This window comes from Sphaeramia orbicularis, chromosome 1, assembly GCF_902148855.1.
Source record: "Sphaeramia orbicularis chromosome 1, fSphaOr1.1, whole genome shotgun sequence".
Lineage (NCBI taxonomy): Eukaryota > Metazoa > Chordata > Actinopteri > Kurtiformes > Apogonidae > Sphaeramia > Sphaeramia orbicularis.
Window position 1 is genome coordinate 21,944,952 of NC_043957.1, and position 21,226 is coordinate 21,966,177.

A 21,226-nucleotide genomic window follows, 5' to 3' on the forward strand; every position below is an offset into this window, starting at 1 on the left:
TATATATATATATATATATATATATATATATATATATATATATAATGTGAATGCTAGTGCTGAGCAGGGCCAAATGCTAATGTGAAGATGTATTCTGAACAAAGCTGTGCCATAAAGACAATAATTTAAATAATTTTAGCTTTTTGGTTGTTTGGTTTGCATTCCCTAGTAAGTGGGCAATGAAGAATAACTGCATGTTAAAATAAATAAAGGGGTGTGATAAAGGTTTGATTCACTCTAAGTGATTCAGCAAGTCATGTTTAGCTTGCTAGCTAAGGTTAGCTATGATCAGCTAGTGAGCTAATTTTGACTTTACTGGGTTTGAGCATAGATTCTGCACTATTCAATACAGAAATATGTTAATTACTTTATAAAAAATACTGCAAGAATGTTGTCAAAGCTCATACAATTTAAAAAAAAATGTATTGATAATCTCAGACAATTACCACAAATTTTAATGCTATGCTCTCATTTTAGTGCTCCCTACTGTAACTGATTTCAATTTCAGAGATTTTTTAATACTTTTTAATAACTTGCAGGAATATGACTTATTTTGTACTGTTGCTTTGCTTAAGAGAACAATTTCCATTCTTTAATTAAAAAAAAATACTCATTGTTCACTCTATATTTGTTCTCAAGAGGAAAATAACATTAAATTTAAAAAATTTGGGGCTTTTAATGCATAATAACTATGTGCAAACTCACTGACTCGACTGAATGCATCGCAGTCATGACTGGGACAACAAATGCCAAGTTCCAATGAAAGGGTCCTGATTATAGGGTAAGCATAGAGTGAGTTGGTGAGTGATGTTTATAGAGGTTTTGGATGCCGTTGAAGTCTTTACCAATGATAATGCCATTCTTGTCTTCAGGCTCTGCCCAACTGATTTTAAGTGATGTGTCCAGGATTTCAGTGAAGCTCAGCTGGCGAACAGGCCCAGGCGCTGAAAAAACAAACAAACAAACAAACAAAAAAACACACATTTGAACCAGGTTAGAATTCTCCAAAAACCATCCTTCCTCACAAACACTTGTTTCCTGTCTTAATAACTTATTACCTGCTACTCTGCATCTTCACACACCACCTAATCACATCCACTCCCCTCCTCCCCTAAAACACACACATACACTCAGGTGCACACACGCCTGACATTTCTCATTTCATCCAAGGCTCTCTAACCCCTTTCCCTGCAGAGCGATTAAGCTATTCATCTGAGGCATTCAATAACACACACACACACACACACACACACGCGCACACACACACACACACACACACACACACACACACACACACATGCACACAAAAAGCTATCATCAAGCAAGAATTACACCCACCGTTAACCCTGCAACACGCCCAGCACCCAATCAATACCTGTCCACGGCTGTGTGTCTGTGTGAGTGTGTATGTGTGTACTCATATGCACCCATGGCTCCTAATATCCCTTTCCCACTCGATAATTGCTGGTTGGTAATAATTGCTTGTCTGTCTGCCTATAGGCTATTGTATTTATTTGACGATACGACTATGTGCATGTGTACTTGCATCTGGGAGTGGCAGCTATTATGTTTATCCATGGACCAGTAGGCTATAAATACCAGTATGCCTGAAAACATATGAATCAATCTGTTTAAAAAAAGAAGCAGTATGGAATCAGTGAAGGCAGGGTTGGTGGAGAAGTGAAGAACAAAAGATTAAAAGGGAAAAAGACAAAAGTAGAAGCTTAAGAGAAAACAGGGGGTGCTGCTGTATAGATATGATGTACAGAATTGTGTGTCAGACTGATAAGAAAATATGGAAAGACCACACAACATGTCAACACACCTTCATTATTGCCCTCAGATGATGCTAATACACATTTCTTCTCTCTGTGGATCTGTGCATTAACTATAATTCCTTTACAGTTGGAATGAAAGATGAGAAACTTTTGCTGGAAGCATATAATTAACCATCATTCTTAATGGTTTAGAATCTATCCCATATACCACATTAAGGATAATTAACACATTCCACAAGATTTTGGTTCGAAGAGGAAAACATCCTCGGGCCTGACATTGTTCACTTTTGGAACACACTTCCAATAAATATACGGTACAGTGATTCTAACTGTTCCTTTGCACATTATCTTTGTCATTTCTGTCATGTAATTGGTCTCTCCTTCTCATGGATTCTTTTAAGCCTTGTAAAGCAGTGTGTTAAATCCATTTGTTACATTGCTGTATTTTTGCCTGGTGCTTTCCTGATTTGGTTTAAACCTTATTTGTATAATGATGTCTTATATTAAAAATTTTTTTGACATCGTCTTGTTTTGCATGCTGTCTGTGTCACTCCTCGACGACTTTACACTCCGTGCTGTTTGCTTTCCTAGTGCTAACTTTGTTGCTTTGTTGTTTTACTGGATAATTCAACATCTGGTCTAGGGACAACAGCTGAAAATCCACCCTTTGGCTAATGCTGGCACATTTACAGTATGTTGATTGATGTGCACTGTCCCCTGAATAAACAAACATATATCCAATAAACAAACAGCATGTTTAAGGGGTATTTTACTATAATCATTGCCCTACTTCTGTTAATGCCAGTGTATGATAACCATGACAGGGGTGTTTATTAATTGATCATATGCCTGTAGTGTCAATGACGTGGTCTTTTTATTGTTTTATTTATTCATGTACATGATGTGTGATATGTAAATGTGAGAGATTGTCGTGCAGATTAATCACTGCAGTATATTAGAACAATAAAGTTGGTAGTAATAAAGACAAATGTGTTTTCTGTTTCCTAACATCTATGCTAATAAATGTGCGTGTATATGCACCATGATGTGGTCTGTACGAATGAATAAATGAAGCAGTGTGTGAGCCAGTAGAAGACAGAAGACACAGAAACTCAGGATTTGTTGAGTAAAACTTGCCAGTGAGCAGGATGCTGGGCTCTTTCTTTGAAATGGAAAACTCAGGCTTTCCTTCAGGGTTAACAAACTCAGAGGTTTCACTAAGGCTGCTTTTTGACACAGGGCTCAAGACACTGCAGATTAGTGGTTTAATGTTAGCAAATTTCACTCATTTTGGCAATTTATTAAACAACAATGCTTGTGCTAAACCAGATGTAGAGAGAGAAGAGAGTGGGTGAAAACAAAAACATCAATACATGTAAATTTCTTCATATATAATATGCGAAATCAATGGAACAGCGGAGGCTAATTTGTGATAGCACAGGGATGCTGAAAGGAGGGCTGGCCCAGTGGTATTCTTCACTGAACATGAATGTCTGTAGATGCATAATAACTGATGTACAGATCATTTTTTGGATATTTGTGTTCTTTTGCCTTTAATTCAAGGTGATTCCAGTCGCATTATGTATGTTTTATTCATGATTAAGGTTAGGGTAAATCTCCATGAAATGAATGTGAGTCAATGGATAGTTCCTGAAGTATGTGGAAGCGTGTGTGTGTGTTGGTGTGTACTCACTGTCCTCATGAGTCTGCACCAGGGTGGGTGCACTGCGTGGTCCGTCTCCAGGTGTCGTGAAGCAGAGGGTAGAGCCGTAGTACCAGGTGAATTTTCTGAGTCCGCTAACTAATCCCGTGTGCCTTGACCCTGGGTATTCTGGGGTGATGGTTACTATGGTAACGTCCTCTGGAGACTGCTCTGGCCAGACCATCAGCTGTGACAAAAACAGTTGTTGGAACTGAGATCAGTTCAATCTTATTTTTATCCCTTCATAATATCACACCATCAAAAATGTTCCTCAAGAACTCTGCTCAGTGGATATTTTCATTATTTATTTTTGTTTAATCAGTATTTTGACTCAGCAGTATTAGCTTCAGGCTACCAAATGTTATTTAGAGTGCATTTATGAAACAAAACTTGTTTGTACACACTAGGGGCTACAGTAGATCTGATCAAATTAGGTTAATACCCAGGGGTTTTTCATCATTAAAATTTAAACCTGCCAAATGATATGTACACGTTTGTCAAAAAACCAAAACAATATTCATATTTTATGCTTCAGTAAAGTTATCTGCATTCCAAACATATTAAAACTCAAGCATTTAATTGTTTACGTATGGATGTACCACTTAACATAAATAAATGCTAGTGGGCCATTAACAGTCATAAGAGCATGAGGACAAAAACTAAGTTTGATCATCAGTCCAACTAACTCCTAATGAAAGGTTAATTTGAATCTAGAATGAGTTTTCATTTATATTCAGAACCATAGCAGTTTATTTGTGCTTTTTCTTTAGCCAGCAAAAACAAACAGTGGAAAGCACACACTTACATATTCATAATGAGAGATAAGCCACGGGCAACACGCTGATATGGTACACATATTGTTTATTTGTATGAGTAAAAATATGAACTTTTAGAGTCATGTTTAAAACAGCATTATGCAACTCAGAATAACCTACAAGGTTAATATTTATGACATTTGCATATGGTGTGTGAAATGCATTTGTATTTGCAATCACTTGAATCCAGTTCATAGTCTGACCAGTAAATGTTACCAGTGACTAACCCTTGACAAAGCAGAAGGTTTGGTATTAGTACTGCACTTTCTCCATTGTACTGCGTTCCTTATATTACAGGCACAACCTTCAACTGTAAAAACAAAAACAAAAACTTGACGATAAACTTTCCAGATAGATTATCTTGAACTTATCATTTGAAATCATGTGAATATTTAAGTTTCTAGAGGTTTTCAGATTTGCATACTTGGAGTGTTCTGTCTTTCTCATTTTCCTTTTTTAGGGATATATATATATATATATATATATATATATATAGATATAGATATAGATATAGATATAGATACATACATATATATATATATATATATATATATATATATATATATATATATATATATATATATATATATATATATATATACTGCCCTATCAAGTTACTAAAATGTCCTAAGAACATTAAAAAAAACCCAAAAAAGTTCAACAGTCCTGAGCCAAAATAGTGACCTTTGATTAGCACGAAATCACTTCCTCCAGAGATTGTCGAGTGGCTGCTTTTCCTTCTGCTGCACTGCACCCAGTCTGACATGGTAAAATAAAGTTTCAGTTGTAAATAATTATCAGTTTATTACAGTTTAGGTGCAGTAAAAGAGTGTGGGTCTGGCTCACTCAAGCATCTGATGATAGCTGACTTTAAAAGGTGACGGACAGAATGCTTGCTGTAGTTATATGTACATTCTGAAGCAGATCCAAAATGTGCTGTACATGAGTCCGTGCTTTGGGGTTGGTACTCCAAACGGCCCTGAAAACTCCTGTGTGGAGGATAAATGTTTATTCGATGCTGATTGGCTAGCCCCAGAGCAGGATAGGAAACCAGCAGCATTTTTAAAGCTGAGTAGGAAAGAGTAGCTCTTGGGAGAATCAACTGATTTTACAGAGAAAGAATAATATATGATAAGTGGACTGATGCAGATGTGCAGGCACTGCTTGCATACTACCGTCAAATCACTCGCGCAGTGATCATAACTATTTACGTCGGTAGTGAGTCCAACTCTGCAGTGGAGACAGGACAAATGAGAGGATGTTCCGGTAAATTTACCCACTTCCTCGTTTGTGCACTGAAGTTCCTGCAGTGGAAACACGCCTAATCACTTCTGTTGTCTGACAGATCTTTGCTATGCCATACACAGCAACAACATCACAAGTCTCTATAAACATAGACTCTGGTTGTTTCTTCTGTTTGCTCTAGTGCTGGACTCTATCTGCGAGATAGAGGGTGGACTTTTTACAACACTGAGCTACACTGACAAAAAAACTACAAGAACTATGACTCTCAGCGCATGATGAAGTGTGTACTTCACTCAGAACCTTCCTGCAGGATTGTCCAAAGTCTCATGCTCTTTTCCTCATTCACTGAACTGAGAGGGAACCAACTTTGAGCCATGTTTATCTAACAATAACTACAAAATCCTACCTATTCTAACTTCACAGAGGGACTAAGATAAGGCTATGAGCACTCTCTCTTGATCGCTTCATATCTTTTTCAGATATTGCGGTGCACAGTAGATCCTTGTCCTGCAATGAATCATTTATTACAGTTCTGTTTATTGTGATACCACTGTTGTTGTGGACAATATATTTCATAACGGTATCAATTGTTAATCTATGATGACCATTTTCTGAACAAATACATTTCATCTCCGTAGGACACAGTAGGTTGATCCTGCTGTTTCAATCTGCATCACTTGAGTCTAGAGTACTACATAAGGATGAGTGCTTTTTTTTTTTTTTCAGTTATGTCAATTCATGGTTTATATAATCTCTTTAGAGTCTTTAGAATTCAAGCAAATTACAGTCTGTTGGCTGATATTCTGAATAGGCCCCATTTCTGAACTGGGAATGCCACTAAACAGAAATCATATTATCACTATAAAACCACCCTCCCGACCATGAAAAAGCCAGAGGTAAGATGAAAGATATTGTCAAGGATGTGTAGATGGAAGACTTGAAACTGAGGAGGGTTTTTGATTTTTGCTCTTGCAATCACTTTGGAGTTCTATTACTAGGGGTATTGTATATAGTCACTGATCTGTATGGAGACGAGATGAGATGAGGCTTTGCTTCATATCCTCTTTTAATTAATATCATTATCTACTCCGCTCTAACCAGCACAACATAGCCGAAGACGCAGCACCACGTGTTCAGATGCACTTGCAGTGCAGTGAGAGGCTCTGCTGATTTGGAGTGATGCCGTCTGGTATACAGAGACTACATCACAGAGCCACATCAAACACAAGCAAAGCCATATAGTATTTATCAGCCAACAAAGACACCAACATTCCCTCTCTGTAAAAATGCATTCCCAACACACATATGAACCCAGTGACGCACAGCGAGAATTTGATGTGTTCTCTTTGTCATGTTAATCAGTTCCTCAGGGGTTGGTTGCCACAATGAAGTGCAGAATAAATCACATACCAGGGCTACTACATATAGATCACTCACACTATTCAATCCTGCGCTCTTTCTCTGCTCTCCATTATCCTGCCTGCAGCCTCCTTATTATTATCTCTTATTTCTCTACGCTCCCTTGCTCCCTATTTTCACAACACCTCCTTTTTGCTTTCCATACTTAATCCCCCCCCATCCCCACCCGTCACCTTCGTCACTCAGTCTTTTTTATTTCTTCCCAGAGTTGACCCCTCCCTTGGCCCTGGCTAATGGCATGGGAAAACAAAACCGAAAGCAGTCCATCTAAGGACATGACCTCTGAGCCAAAGTCCAGCATTTTTTCACAAAACTTATTCACTCCCACACTCTGAAAGGATTTATTTAGCATCTTTAAATACAATGTGGAGGGTTTTATAATAGACAACTTGCAGCCAACAATTAATCTCTATAAAAATGGTCACTTTATTGGATTTTAAAGGAGCTATATTTATTTTTTTTCCCAATTTAAAACATTCAAATACGACATAAAATTATAATTAAAGGGTGAAGAAATAACAATTGCAGAGGTATGTACAGAATGTATCATGCTGAGCAGCCAGTCCTGTCCTGGTCAGTCACTGTACCATCTAGTCCAAAAGGATGTGAAGAAATAACACTCCTGTTTGACTTTGCTCTACTTTGTGATTAGTTTTTTTCATTACTTGGCTTTGGTATGTTCATTAGCTGCTACTACACTAAAATATATGTTAACATCACTGATGAGCTAGTAATAAAATCACAATTTGCATCTAATTTTACCACAATATATCTTTATGAAGGAGTACAAAAAAACACATCAGGTCCATTGTGGCATTCTAAATGGTACTGATATATAAGCCTTCATATATTGCTCTCACCTAAGCTAAGCACACTGTAGCGCTCTCCTCAAAGCCACAAAACTCAAAATAAAGACGTTCTCAAGCCACTCATACTCTACGTCTACAGCTTGGGGTATATGTAGGAGAGAAACTCCCGTATTCAGAATGTTGAACCGTCTATGAGCATCTGAAAAGGACTTCACCTGAACCAAAATGAAAATGGGGTCAGTGGGTTTCCGTCTGAATCTAAACTCTGGTGGTAAATGTTTGCAAAATCTGCCAAACCTGCTCTAAACCACCGTTTCCTCCAGTGACTCCTCAGTTGACTACAGCATCGAATCCCCCTTTTCCACCAAAAAGAACCTGGTGCTAGTTCAGAGCTGGTGCTAGAGCCAGTGCTTAACTGGTTCCAACCTGGTACCTCCAAAGAACTGGTTTGCTTTTTCATAGGCCAAGAGCCAAGTAGAGCCAAGTCACAGCCGCGTCATTACGTCACCATAAAAACGTGATCACGTGACCGGTCGAAATGCGGGATTCTTTTCGCCCGGCCGGTGCATCAAAGTTGTCTTTTCTGGTCCCTGTAGTCTTTCTTGAACTTCTTCAGTTTGTTCAGAAGCTGGTCCAGGGTCGGCAGCAGCCATTTCTCTTTGTATTTTTTCAAACACCAGCTTTGTGCAAGAGACTCCCTCCAACTTGTCTTGGACTTCGGATCAGGATCACAGTGCCAGAAAGTACTGGGTCTCCTCCTCAGTCCACTGCTGCTTGTTTTTAGCATCCATAATTATCTCTGCCCAGGAACAGTGGAGGTTATGTTTGCATCAGGGTTTGTCTGTCTGTCTGTTAGCAAGAAAACTCAAAAAGTTATGGACTGATTTGGATGAAATTTTCAGTAAATGTTGATACTGGCACAACGAACAAATGATTAAATTTTGGTGGTGACTGGGGGGGGCTGATCTGCCATCTGCCTTGGCGGAGGTCTGTGCTCTCCGAGTGCTTTTCTAGTTCTTTCTCTTTTCAGACTAAAAGCCTGTTGGTTGTAGTTTTAAAAATGGCGGTTCATAGCTTTCATTGTTCCTGTTTTGGTCTGTAACCCCCGCCCACTGATGACCGATAATAGGGGTCACATCATCAGTTCTTAGCTCTGGCCCATGTTTAGCCCAGCTCAAAGTTGGTTCTTGCCTGGAACCTGTTTGGAACCACTTTGGCCGGTGCTTAAGCGGTGGAAAAACAAAGAACCGTCTAAGTCAGGCACTGGCTCCGAACCTGCCCTGGAACCAGTTTGGTGGAAAAGGGCTATAAGACAGAAATCTGTTGTCGTATGATATGCTATTAGCCATGGCATTAAAACGAGTGTGAAAAGATAGTTCAGTGTGGGGCGACTGCTGCAGATGTGTAGTGGACCATACCGGACCGTCGTGGAGGAGGAAAGTCTTTTCATACTAGTTATAAGAAGGTAAAAACATCCTAAGTATTAATATCCAGAAAAAACAGCCATTGCTGAAAATTTACATGACCAGTTTACAGCTCTCTTCATTTCCTCATAAACAGTGTTGCCACAGGTCACAGAATTTTTGTATTTCTGCCATGAGATTTAAGAATATATTTTAAGATATTTACATATTATGTGCTGTCATTTAACATCATGCATAAACCCAGAAAAAAAATCAACCTGCAAGTTGTTCTGGTCTGGTCAGAAGGTCTTGGACTTATGACATTAGTGTTATTAAAATACTGGATATCACCATCTCTGTATTACTGCATATTTAATAAAAGTTCTAATTTTGGTACGTTTTTCCCTGGGCAGGGACTGATAATGTTAGAAAAGTATGATGATGAGATTCTTGGAGAGATTGGACAGCTTTTTATTATGAGGAACCATCAACTGATTTATTTTTGTTTCGATCTATAAAATGTCAGTAACTATGATGAAAATTTAGATTTGGAAAGTGCATTGTTAAATTTGATAAAAACTGCAGCTTTAAATGATTGGAAAAACCTGTGATTTAAAGTCACAAGAGGATGAACCTTCATTTGAAGCTTTTATTTAGTTTTCATTAGTTTTTCTCTTTTTGATCATCAGCTACTTTTACTTTCCCATCCACACTAATATTCATGAAGACTGAAATGATTAAAAATGCTTTGTGAAGTGAACATTTTTCTAAGAAGCACATATTTAAATACATCGCATGCACCTGTTTATTCTCACTATGTATTTGTTGTTGAAACCTTGTTAAAGTGAGCTGTTAGAAAGCATGGTTTTGTTTTTGTGATAAAGTTCATCCTTGACAGCTTTAACGTCCACACATCCTACCTTGTATCCCTGGTTGATGCCATTGATAAACTGCTGTGGTGGAGAGTTCCATGTGAAGCGAATAGTGGTCGAATTGAGGGCGATAACTTCCACTTCCTGTGGAGGAGCTGTGGGGACTGAACACAGATACAAACATACAGGTATTATTTAACAGCAGAGTGCTCACAAATACAAAACAGAGGAAAAGCAACAGGGTTGATATAAAATATAAAAAACATCCAACCCCATGACACTGTTGAAACAGACTTCATGGAGTTTTTAGTGGTGTGCTTAACTGTTAGATTTTTGTGTCGTACAGTACTATATTTTAATATTTCATGCTGTAATTTAGTTCATTTTTTTAATAATAAAATTCTGCTAGTCTTGCAAATGCAAAAAGCCCAAATTCACCCTGCTGCAAAATGACCTAATATCTCAATGAAATTAATCTCATTTATTGAATTTTACATTTTTGAGTTTTACATAAAAGATGTGACAAAGTGAGATGAGGAGACAGATCCATCAGTGACTAATACTGAACCATGATGCCCCATCTATTGAGGAAGAATCATAAATCTGATCGATTATCTCTGGGGTCTGACACTGCTGAGCTTTTCCAATCAGCACCTTTGGGAGCGCAGACGCTTAAACGACTCACATGATTTGTCACTTGAGTTGTGTGAGTGCACTGAGTTTACTTAGCAGCAGCTCAGATGACCTTTTGTAACTTTCACCATGCAATTACACAGCAGGTCATGATTTATGGTTTCAATGAAAGACATGACATTTGGTCTGTAATTAATACTTAAATGACAATAGTAATTCTTATGTATTTTATCCGTACAATTGGCATTTACTGACTCATTTTCCCAATTTTGGTGCCTCAGCGACACCGATATACACCCCACTACTGGCATAGGGATGACTCATGATGAATCATTACCCTTTTCATAAGGTTTTTAAAGTTAGGGTTACATTTGAGCCATGTTTGAACTGATGTAGTTTAGGTTGTGTTTTAGTAAATATTCCCTTTCAAATGATATCGTAACAGAGTAAGTGGGAAAGACTCCAGGACTCCCACGACCCTCTGGAGGACTAAGCTGTTTGGGAGGTGAATGAATGGATTTTTGGCTTTACATACAGTTTTAGCCTGTCCTTAACACTAAGAAAAAGTTACACAAAAGAACAAATGGATAAGGATTCCATTTAAAAAACAGTACAGTATGCAAATAGTACGCAAATAGAATCCTGTGTCGGAATAAAATAAACATATATTTTCTGTGCCTGTAGAAGTTGTGTACAGGCCACAGCATAACGGAACACATACCTGTGGGTTATTGTGTCAGTGGGTGGGTGGACCATTGAAAAAATCCATTAACTTTATACCTACCCTGTCATTCTCAAGTGCATTACTATTAACTTTCCACACTTAAATGTGCAATTTTCCATTTAGTCCCCTCTAGCCCATTTCCACTTTTATTTTTTACTATCCCGTGTCTTTTTAGGTGCTGGTTTGTTTTTTTTCGTGAGCAGTGATAGGATGATAATTTGTCAGATTTCCTGCATTTATCTGACTGCAGTAAAGCAATATGACAGTATACTTTTCTCTAAAAATGGGGTAGTGGTAAAATGAAATGTGGAGCTACAACTAAGCATGACTGGCTGCAACACATAAAGATGACATTTTAACCAGCAGCCACTTCTAAGCCGCTTTCAAAGTGCTTCTATAATGATAACAACATTTACTTTACAACTCTGACCTTGTCTTACAAAATAAACGTACCAAGCGCCCCTGCCCTCAACATTTCCAAAAATGGTTGAAAAGTTCCCAAAGAACATCAAACAGTATTTTCTGCTTGAAATGCCCTTCACAATAAAGTAGCTGAAGATGTCTTTTGTTCCTCTGTTTTTGAAGCTTTTTTCCAGTTCAATACAGGTTCAACAATAAAAATGTGTAGATATTCTTAAAGAGAATAAGGTTAAGTGGGCCTGAAAAGACTGAAGAAGTGTCTATAAATCCAGGTGAGATGTTCACCATCCACCAGAGAGTGGGCGAAAAAAGGAAAATGTGAAACACACTGTATATGAAGCACACTCTCTTATGCAATGAGAGGTTATTTGTTCCATTTGAGAATAATGTAGCCTGGAAGGAGGTAAATATAATAAAATTCACTGGACATAAAATGCTTGGTTCCTTCGAGCTACACTCAAAGTTACTTTATTAGTGTGCAGAGATTGGAGCGCTGCTGGTTGTGTTTATTTAAGCCCCTATTCCTGTTCCTGTTAGCGTATGAATGTGTGTGTGTGTGTGTGTGTGTGTGTAAGCAAATCTACGTGTTTTATCAGTCAGAGCCGCTGGTCAGTGAGAGGAAGAGAGTCGACGATAGCAGTAAAGCCAGGAGGAGAGGAGCTGAGCGTGACTGCAAATTGTGTGTGTCCATATGTGTCAATGCATTCATGCATATGTGTGTGTGTGTGTACGTTATGGTGATTACACTGTAAGGGGTTTATGCTGATGCTAGAAAGCTGCAGAGTGATAATGCACTGTTGCATGATGGGAATGCCCTTTACATCTTATATGTGAGCCAAAAAGGCCTGACGACACCCAGACTAAAGCGAGTATACAGAGAGGAAAAGAGCAGGAACCAGAACAAAAACCTGGTGAGAAAAATGAAAGGCTGTAGATAATGAGAGAAAGAGAGCCAAAGCATGAGACGACAGAGAGAAGGAGACGGAGATTAATTGATGTTAAGATGCTTCCTCCCCCCCGCCGCCACGCTCAGTATACTCCTGGGGACTGGCTTCTAACCCCTCGCAGCTCACACTTACAGATAAAACACTAAACTCTGTCCTCTGGGGGAATCGGGGTTTGCACATAGTATGAGAGAGGAGCTGTACTATCACAGTTCAACTCATCCTCTAATACAGGGCCCCGCAAACTTTTTCAGCTCGTCACCCAGAAGAGACGTTTTGTGTCTCCCTGGGAACCTTCAAAAACTACATCACAAATTGCTTTAACATCTACATTTCTTAATGACTCTTCCACCGCTAACACAGTCTTCAATATATGCACTTTGCTGCTTAATTTACATTCCGGAATGTTTTCAAAGCAGACATGGAATGCAGGAATGTTAGTCACTGCTAAAAGATAAGGTGAGTAATTGCTTCTAACAATGTCAAGTAATTCTAGCAAACCAACAATACAATAGACTCTGCATAAACAACGGACAAGCCTTTGGTGGTTTATGAAGTGCTGTTTTTGAAGACTTGAGTTTGGTGTTTTGGGGTCACTACCTTCTTTTTGGAAAGAATCTAAGTTTAGAAGGGACAGAGCAACGTAAGAAGATTGCCAGGCTACACTGACCAAACAAAGAATAGTGTCATGTTAAAAGAAATTTAAGCTACTTAATAATTATAACTGTTTAGTCTGATAAGGGTGACATTGCCTTCATGTAATATATATATGCATTAATTTGGGCAGACAGAGTACGTAAAATACCTGCACTATCAGGGAGGTATTTCTTTTTTTTTTAAATATTTTATTTTACACATGAATCCATTGTAGTTCAGAATGTAGTTTTAGAATTTTGTAAAGTTTTATCTCCACTCTTCTCTTTTTATTTTAACCATTTAATATTCTACTTCAAATTCTACAATTGATTGTTTTGTTTTTATCGTTATTCTCATCTTTGTATTTATAACTTGTCTTTTATTTTTGTAAAGCACTTACCATGAATTACCATGTGTATGAAATATGCAAAACAAATAACCTACGGCACTGGACGGATCTGAACCATTTGATGGGTTAAATCTTTTTGTCCAGGCTGTGTCTCTGATTCACACATATAACCTATTCTGTGCTACCGCCTACTAGGTGAGTGTCAGGATGTCATTAAATTAAAACCCACTTCCTGAGTTAAGGCTGTTCACATTGTGGTTCTAAAACACTGACTACCTGTTCATGTTAATGGGCTGTGAGTTTTACTAACTGACTGGGAGCACATCCCTAAAATCCTCAAAGCGCATTTACAATGGGCTCTGTTTTGATAAATTGAGCCCAGATTTTAAGTGAAAACATCTACATTCCTGCCAAAATAAAAAATATTAAAATTACTTTCTGCGAGCCAACACCACAAGTATTTCACAAATGAAAACTCACAATAGGCAGAAATTAAAGATTAACTAATGCTGAAATCTAATGCAAAAACACTGCCTGTGGACATGGGTTCACGCGTTTTTTATTCACCTACAGTTTAGCTGTGAAAACTATGTTTTATTAATTAAACAGAAGCTCTGGAAGTCTGTTCAGTCCTGGAGCTTAATGCTCTTGAATCACCAACTAACAGATAAATGAAACAAACAATTCAAATCCTAATGTACACAAACACTGCGCCTAAAAACTGTCCTTTGCTCATAGAAAACTCTGTTGACATATTCTAATACGGAGAAAGCTTTTTTTGGTGATGTCTGTTTGATTAGTTCATTTTTCAGCTTTTATTACTGACGAAGAAAGTAGAATACTGCAGTCTCCAGTATTCCCATTTTAAACATGACGTGACATATGACCACCTGTTGTGAACACGTCAAGCTTGTTGTTTCCTTCACTGTCCACAAATTGATGAGTCAGAGACTTACTGTCTACCTTCTCTTTAAGGAATACTTCACTGTCCTTTTAACTAATTAAGGTAAAATGTTTGCATAGGAGGACTTAGGACATAGCCAATCAATTTGTAGTTAACCTAATATGGGAAAAGACTAAACTTATATAAGCTTTGGGAATTCTTCTGTTTATCAGACAGCAGGGGCCAAGGCTTTGGACGATTGCGGTCTGTTGTCTCAATATTTCTTGCAAATGTAAAAAATATATCTGCTTAACCAAAATTCAGTGACTTTCTGTGTTCTTGCTTCAAAATTGTTTCCAGAGTGCTAGAAACTTCCATGACGTTACCAAGCGCCTCCCTGTATATAAACATAAAATCCTTGTGTTTTCTTTTCAGTATCATCACATTTTCAGGGTCAGATTTGCAAGAAAAGTGAGCTGAGAATGTGGTGTCAGAGCTGCTCCTCTATTTTGGCTTAGGAAAATAAATTGACATATGTAGAATAGGTCCTGACCCTAAGCCTGGTAAATGCATCTCCAAGATATAGTAAGACGAAGCGACGGAGAGAAAATGTCCAATCCATCGCAGCCACTCCCATTAAAGCACATTAGAATAATTAATGAGCCTAACTCCCTTTGCTGAGTCTATAAACCTGTCCTGAACTCTTGTAATAATGACTGTGAGTTTTATGTGCATGTGTGTCCGTGTGTGCAGCTGAGCCCGTCTTTAATAATGATAATATACTGTTGAAATAAAAGTCAGCAGGAGAAGAAGAGAATGTGTTTAAAGAAGATTTACCCATACAACCACTTCCTCACATCCGCCTTTTTCATTTAGTGTCTTCTTCACTTACATCTTCCTGTCTGTCGGAGCCACTTCATAGATTTATGTGCATTTCTAAGCAGCTGCGTTTTATAAAATAAGCACCAGATAACATATCTTATCCAACCCAATTCCCAGAAGAAAATGTTGCCATTGTCAATGTTTGAGAACCAAAATAAGCTTCATATAAACTATTCTATATGTGCTGTGTATGTATGTTTTACTGTTTGACCTGCTCTGGTTGGGATGGACAGCAGGATTATTCCGCTTTTCCAAATTCGCATGAGTTTTTAGGTTTAGACGATAAAAGTTCAGGAAATGATTGTGGTTTGGCTTACATGCTTTGCTGCTTTTCTATAATGAGGTTTGTCCGCCTGTCACCTTCTATATGTTTAAAATCTATTTTCTCTCTTCTATTCCACGTCAGACTGATTAGAAACTTGCCGGAAAGGTTGCTGCACAGACAGTACATGCACTCAGTGATTTAGGGGGAACTTTACAACAGATGGAGCATAATATTCATAGAAAGGTTTTGTTAAATGTATAGACATCTGTTGTGCTTCCTTGACTTCAGGATGAGCCTTTGACATCTACAGAGGGAGCGGGTGTCCACAATGTTTTTACAGAAGCTGAGGAGGCACATACCGTTTCCATTTTGTGGGCGGTGGCATTAACCAGTGTTTGAGTTCATGTATTACATTTTAATTCATATTGCTCTGTTACATTAACTCCGTTGTTTAACCAGGCTTCAAGAGTGACGTGGCTGATCACACCCTTCAGTGCTAGTTTTAGTAAAACGTTCATTAACTCTAATAAGCCTGAAATTATATATAGCTTATGCTTCTACACATACTGCATATTTTGTTCTGCAGATGGGTGCTTCTATGAAACTGGTCCCTAAAAACAGGACAATGGGGCTAAAAATTCAAACCAGATGTAGACTAATGCTATGAAGCAAGTTTGGAGGCACTTTGGGTCTATTTTAAAAATAAATATTTACTGAGATAAATGATGAATTATTTTTCAGATAAAACACATTTTTATATTTCTTTACATTGTTTTTTTTTTTTTTTTATACAAAAATCCTTGTGTAACACAGTAAAAGGGACATGAAAAGTACGTGCCACTATTTTTTAAAATATCTCTTTATTCTCTCACAGGTACATTTTGAGAATCAAACTAATCATGCAAGGCAGAATGTTTCACAAAAATGATCGCTGTTGTAAAATCAGTCAGGATTTACTTGTGTCTAAATAAGCGGGTTCCGAACGTAACACAAGTGGACACGACGAGTTACACACAAAACCTGGAATGAGACTGCAGAAATCCTGAAAAACCCACCTGTCTGGAATAGAAAAACCACTAGGACTGTCATATTTAACACAGTGTCTTTATTTACAGCAGTATATAAGACCATTTCAAGCCATGTTTTCCAGATCAAATGCACTGACACATAGGTAGCTTTTCATGTCCCAATTTTGGTCCAGTTTTTGGCCCCAATATTCTATCAAAAAATAATTAATTTTGGGATTTCTCAGAGCAAGAGTATAATTTTTTTTTGTATTTATCTGAAGTCATTATTAGGTACACCCTGAGGAGAACCTAAGGAGGGGAAATATGTCTAAATGTCTCTTTTATTTTTGGGTCTAAAAAGCTGGTAAAGTACCAGATACCAAAATGAACCCAGTTTCATAGAAGCACCCATATATTTTTTAATCTGTGCACATTCTATATTTATTCTGCACACACTGTCTTCTGCATATATTGTGATTATTGAAAGCCTTTCTTTTTGCCCTGACATGGAACAATACTGAAAGTCTTATCTTATCTTATCTTATCTTATCTTATCTATGATTCTTCCAGTCAGTGGTTCAATTATATTCCGTATGTGTACTGTACAGACACTCTTTCCAGATAAAGTCCCTCTGGCTCTACCTGAAGTTTTCCCAAGGTGCTCCTTGGCCAGATGGGAGGTGCAGTCCCTCCAGCGTGTCTGAGTCCAACCCCTGTGGGTCTTATTCCAGCTGGCTGAACCAGGTACGCCTCCAAACTAATGCCTCAGGGCTAATCCAACACTGCTCTCAAACCTGATAAATCTGATGTAACCTGGCTCCATCTGGGAAATCTTCATGTGACTACTAACACTGTGAAAATAGTCAGGGGATTTCACAGTTCTGTAGAAACATCTAGTAATGTACATATTTTATGAGATATGTGCCTCCACGTGTTTAACTTTACTAGAGCATCTCATCACATATGAACTTATTAAAGAACGAAACACTAAGGACAAAGGGAAGTGAAATGGCACCCTCCAACAAGTACACTGTTCTCTTCTTGTCAGCTCTGACTACTCCACAACCGACTTTTGTTTCAAACCATCAGCAGCAGTTTGAGATAATCTGAAGATCTAAAGAAACTGGACCAATTACCAACTAACTTCGTGTGATGTTTCAGTCTATAGCTAAACTTGGTTATTTAGGCTTACATTTGTTCATTACCTCCATACCAATGTGTTTATTGTATAAAACTTTGAATCCAACTTTTATAAGAAATAATAAGTACATAATATACCCCCGAGGTTTCATCATGGTCTGAAAAACTGGCATAAGTCACAGTAACTGAGCCACAGTATGAAAAAAAAAGAACAGCATCTCATCACAAAACATACACTACAACAGATAAAAAAACTGGAATTCAGTCATATACAGTAATATCTCTAACAATGGAAATATTAATTATACATTTTGTAAAGTAAAATCATGGATTAGTCAAATGTGAAGTGGGGTTTCTAATCAGTAGCTCAGCCTCTTGTTTGAGTAGGTAAAGATTAGAAAACCTAATATGATTATTTTGCCAACCTGCTGTTAATTTAAAGTCAGTGATGTTTAATACTACCCACTTTTACACAGAGATCCCGGAAAAAAGGTGAGATGGTGACTCCACCTTTTTTCCACCACTGACTGATTTCCCCAGCAAAGCCAAAGGAGGAACAGAGGTGAGACAGGCTAGACTTCCCACAGCGGACCTGTGTTCCAGAATCGAAGGGGCAGTGACGCAGCTAGGGATGGGAATCGAGAACCGGTTCTTTTTGAGAACCGGATCCCAGTAGCTTGATTCCTTGGAATCATTTGCTGCCTGCTTAATGATTCTACTTATCGATTCCACCTTCATTGTGCATGCGCGATGATGTCACGCGTACACTGCATTGTTTTGGTCAGAACATAGCCAACATGGCGTTGAGACAGAAATGGTCTTAAAAAAAAAAAAAAAAGAAAAAAAAAAAAGAAGAAACGGTCTAAAAAGATAACACCAGGTCGACTGGAACACTGTCAAAGCTTCCATTTCTTCAAAAGGGTGGAATCCCTCCAATATGCTCAAACATTTGTCCACAGCATGTGATTCATTTACAGGAATGTCACGTATTTGATTCGCTACTTAGCGACGCTTGTGAATGTAGCAGAGTGAACGCCAGGCCCAGTTCTGGTTCCGGTGTGGGCAACAAACGCCGTACTCCCTCAAATACAAGCTTCCGAAGGTAGGGGAAAGGAAATGAGGTGCACAACAACGGGAGCCGAGCCGAGCCGAGCCGGTTCCATGTAGTGGACATGCGGCAATAGGGGAATCAGTAAAGCGTCTTTAGTTTCACTTTCACTGACCCCCCCCCCCCGAACCGGGCCCAGGGTCATCTGTTTTTATTATTTGTACATACTGTATATGATTTCTTTTCTGTGCAGATGGAAATCTAAAAGACAGTTAATGCAAACACACCCATTTGTACTCTTTTATTCACTCTCCCAATGAGAATCGATAAGAGAATCGATAAGGAATCGGATCGATAAGCAAAATCGATAATGGAATCGGAATCGTTAAATTCTTATCGATTCCCATCCCTAGACGCAGCACAGCGTATAGTGTGACGCAAAACTTGCACGTCAGAAATACCCCAAGCATAGCGGTGTTGCTAACTTCTCCAGAGTCTTTCACTGTTCCACAAATGTCAGCATGGATAAAATCCCAAAAGTCTAAAGTGACAACAGCTTGCAGATGTCAGCGTCTCCCCAGTTCGACATCTTTCTGGTTGCGTTGATGTATTTGTTTACTGTACACGACCCAAGCTCATTTTCAAATATCCCCTGGCGTGGGAGTCACACACACAATACGTCATCAAAACGACACCTTGGTTGCAGAACAAGAGGTGTTCCTTTTACATAGCATTCTGGAATCATGATCCCACCTTTATCTTGGCTCTGTTACTACCTCCAGAGGCGTAACAGAGCTGTGACAGAGGTGGGACCAAATGATCCACCTTTTCGTTTACACAGATGTTGTTCCGGAATAAAGGTGAAATATTCCCGTAACAGAAGTGCTGTGTAAAAGGGACTACTGAGTAATGTCAGCAAACCAGACTGAACAATACTGAGTAGACCGATAATTAGACAGAGAAACTGAAAAACAAAACTATCGTTACGGGGGGGGAGTGAAACAGAATAACATTTTTCCACAAATCTGAGTACAACCATCTATTAGTATTTATTTTATTTTATCTATTTATTTACGTATTTATTTTGGATGTGAGAGTTGATGTAGTTTGGTTGGTGTATGAGGTGCACTAGGGTTGGGTCTCTGAGGTTAGATAACTATGTTGTAATATATTACGTCCATTAAACTGTACAATTATAATTGTTACAATATAAAAATTCAATTAAAACAACTTTGGAGAAAAAGTGTTTTGAGTACAAGCATACCACTTGCTCAAAGAAGCATTACACGAATTTACCAAATTCCTCAGTAATTTTCCACAGGACTTTCTGGCCCATAACAGTCCACATACTGAATGTTAACATTTTCTACATGTTCACACAAATAAACTTGTTTACCTGGTTTGAGATCAGGTGGGCAAATAAATGGTACTGGAATATCAAACAGGAGCATTTGTCAGCCACTTTAATCATCAAATTAACTCTAAGAGGTCAGACACCCCTGAGTTAGACCCTTTAACTGTTTTTCATATTTTTCATGTTCAAGATTATTTGGCCAAACATCATGGCTTGATTATTATGCTATAGGGAGTAGAATACATTATGTTCTCTCATTTGATCATTTATTATTACACATACTGCAGCCTTTGATCTGCTAGATCTTTACATCTGTGCCTTCAGGTCCTCCAGTTTACCCTGACATTAAAAACAGGTACATGTAGGTTAATTCTCCTGTCGGTGCCCCTGACCACGGAGCTGATGAAGCTCTGGAGTTGGTCCTTGAATATCTTTAGTAGCAACTCACTGCTGCTATTGTGTACTATGTGCTAATGCTAATCACTGACGCTAATGCTAGGTAGTACAATGTGTTTATTGTGATGAGTAAAATGCAGAGACCAAATTTCCCTACGGGGATAATTAAGTGAGTTAATATATGCTATGATAGGTATCCAAATCAGTAATATATATTTTTAAGCACTGAAATTTGGCTGGCTGATTAATAACCTTTCTTAAGTGGTGTAACAAATTTAGAATACATTATTGTTTTAAACAGAACTCAACAGAAGTAATTAAACAAGTGAAAAAATAAGCAGAGCTTGCTAATACCCCTGCCCAGTCACACAACACTTTGCCCTTCCTGCTCACTGATACCTTGCCCACTCAGGGATTCAGTCTAACACATTCAATCTTTTTAAAAGCTTTTCAAAAATGTATAAAAAAAAAAGAAGCAAAAATTTAGAGACAGGCACGTGTA

The 21,226-nt window shown here is 38.2% G+C and overlaps 1 protein-coding gene across 2 annotated transcripts in view; it reads right to left on the minus strand.

Annotated features, from left to right (window-relative positions):
* LOC115421076 (protein sidekick-1) overlaps positions 1 to 21,226 on the minus strand; it is a 504,319-nt gene that overhangs the window by 107,705 nt on the left and 375,388 nt on the right. For both annotated transcript variants that reach the window (XM_030136788.1, XM_030136797.1), the window contains 3 exons: positions 10,092 to 10,207; positions 3,472 to 3,667; positions 846 to 944 (listed from right to left, as the gene is read on the minus strand). In XM_030136788.1, coding sequence (XP_029992648.1) covers positions 846 to 944; positions 3,472 to 3,667; positions 10,092 to 10,207 — 411 coding nt within the window. The remainder of the gene's footprint in view (positions 1 to 845; positions 945 to 3,471; positions 3,668 to 10,091; positions 10,208 to 21,226) is intronic.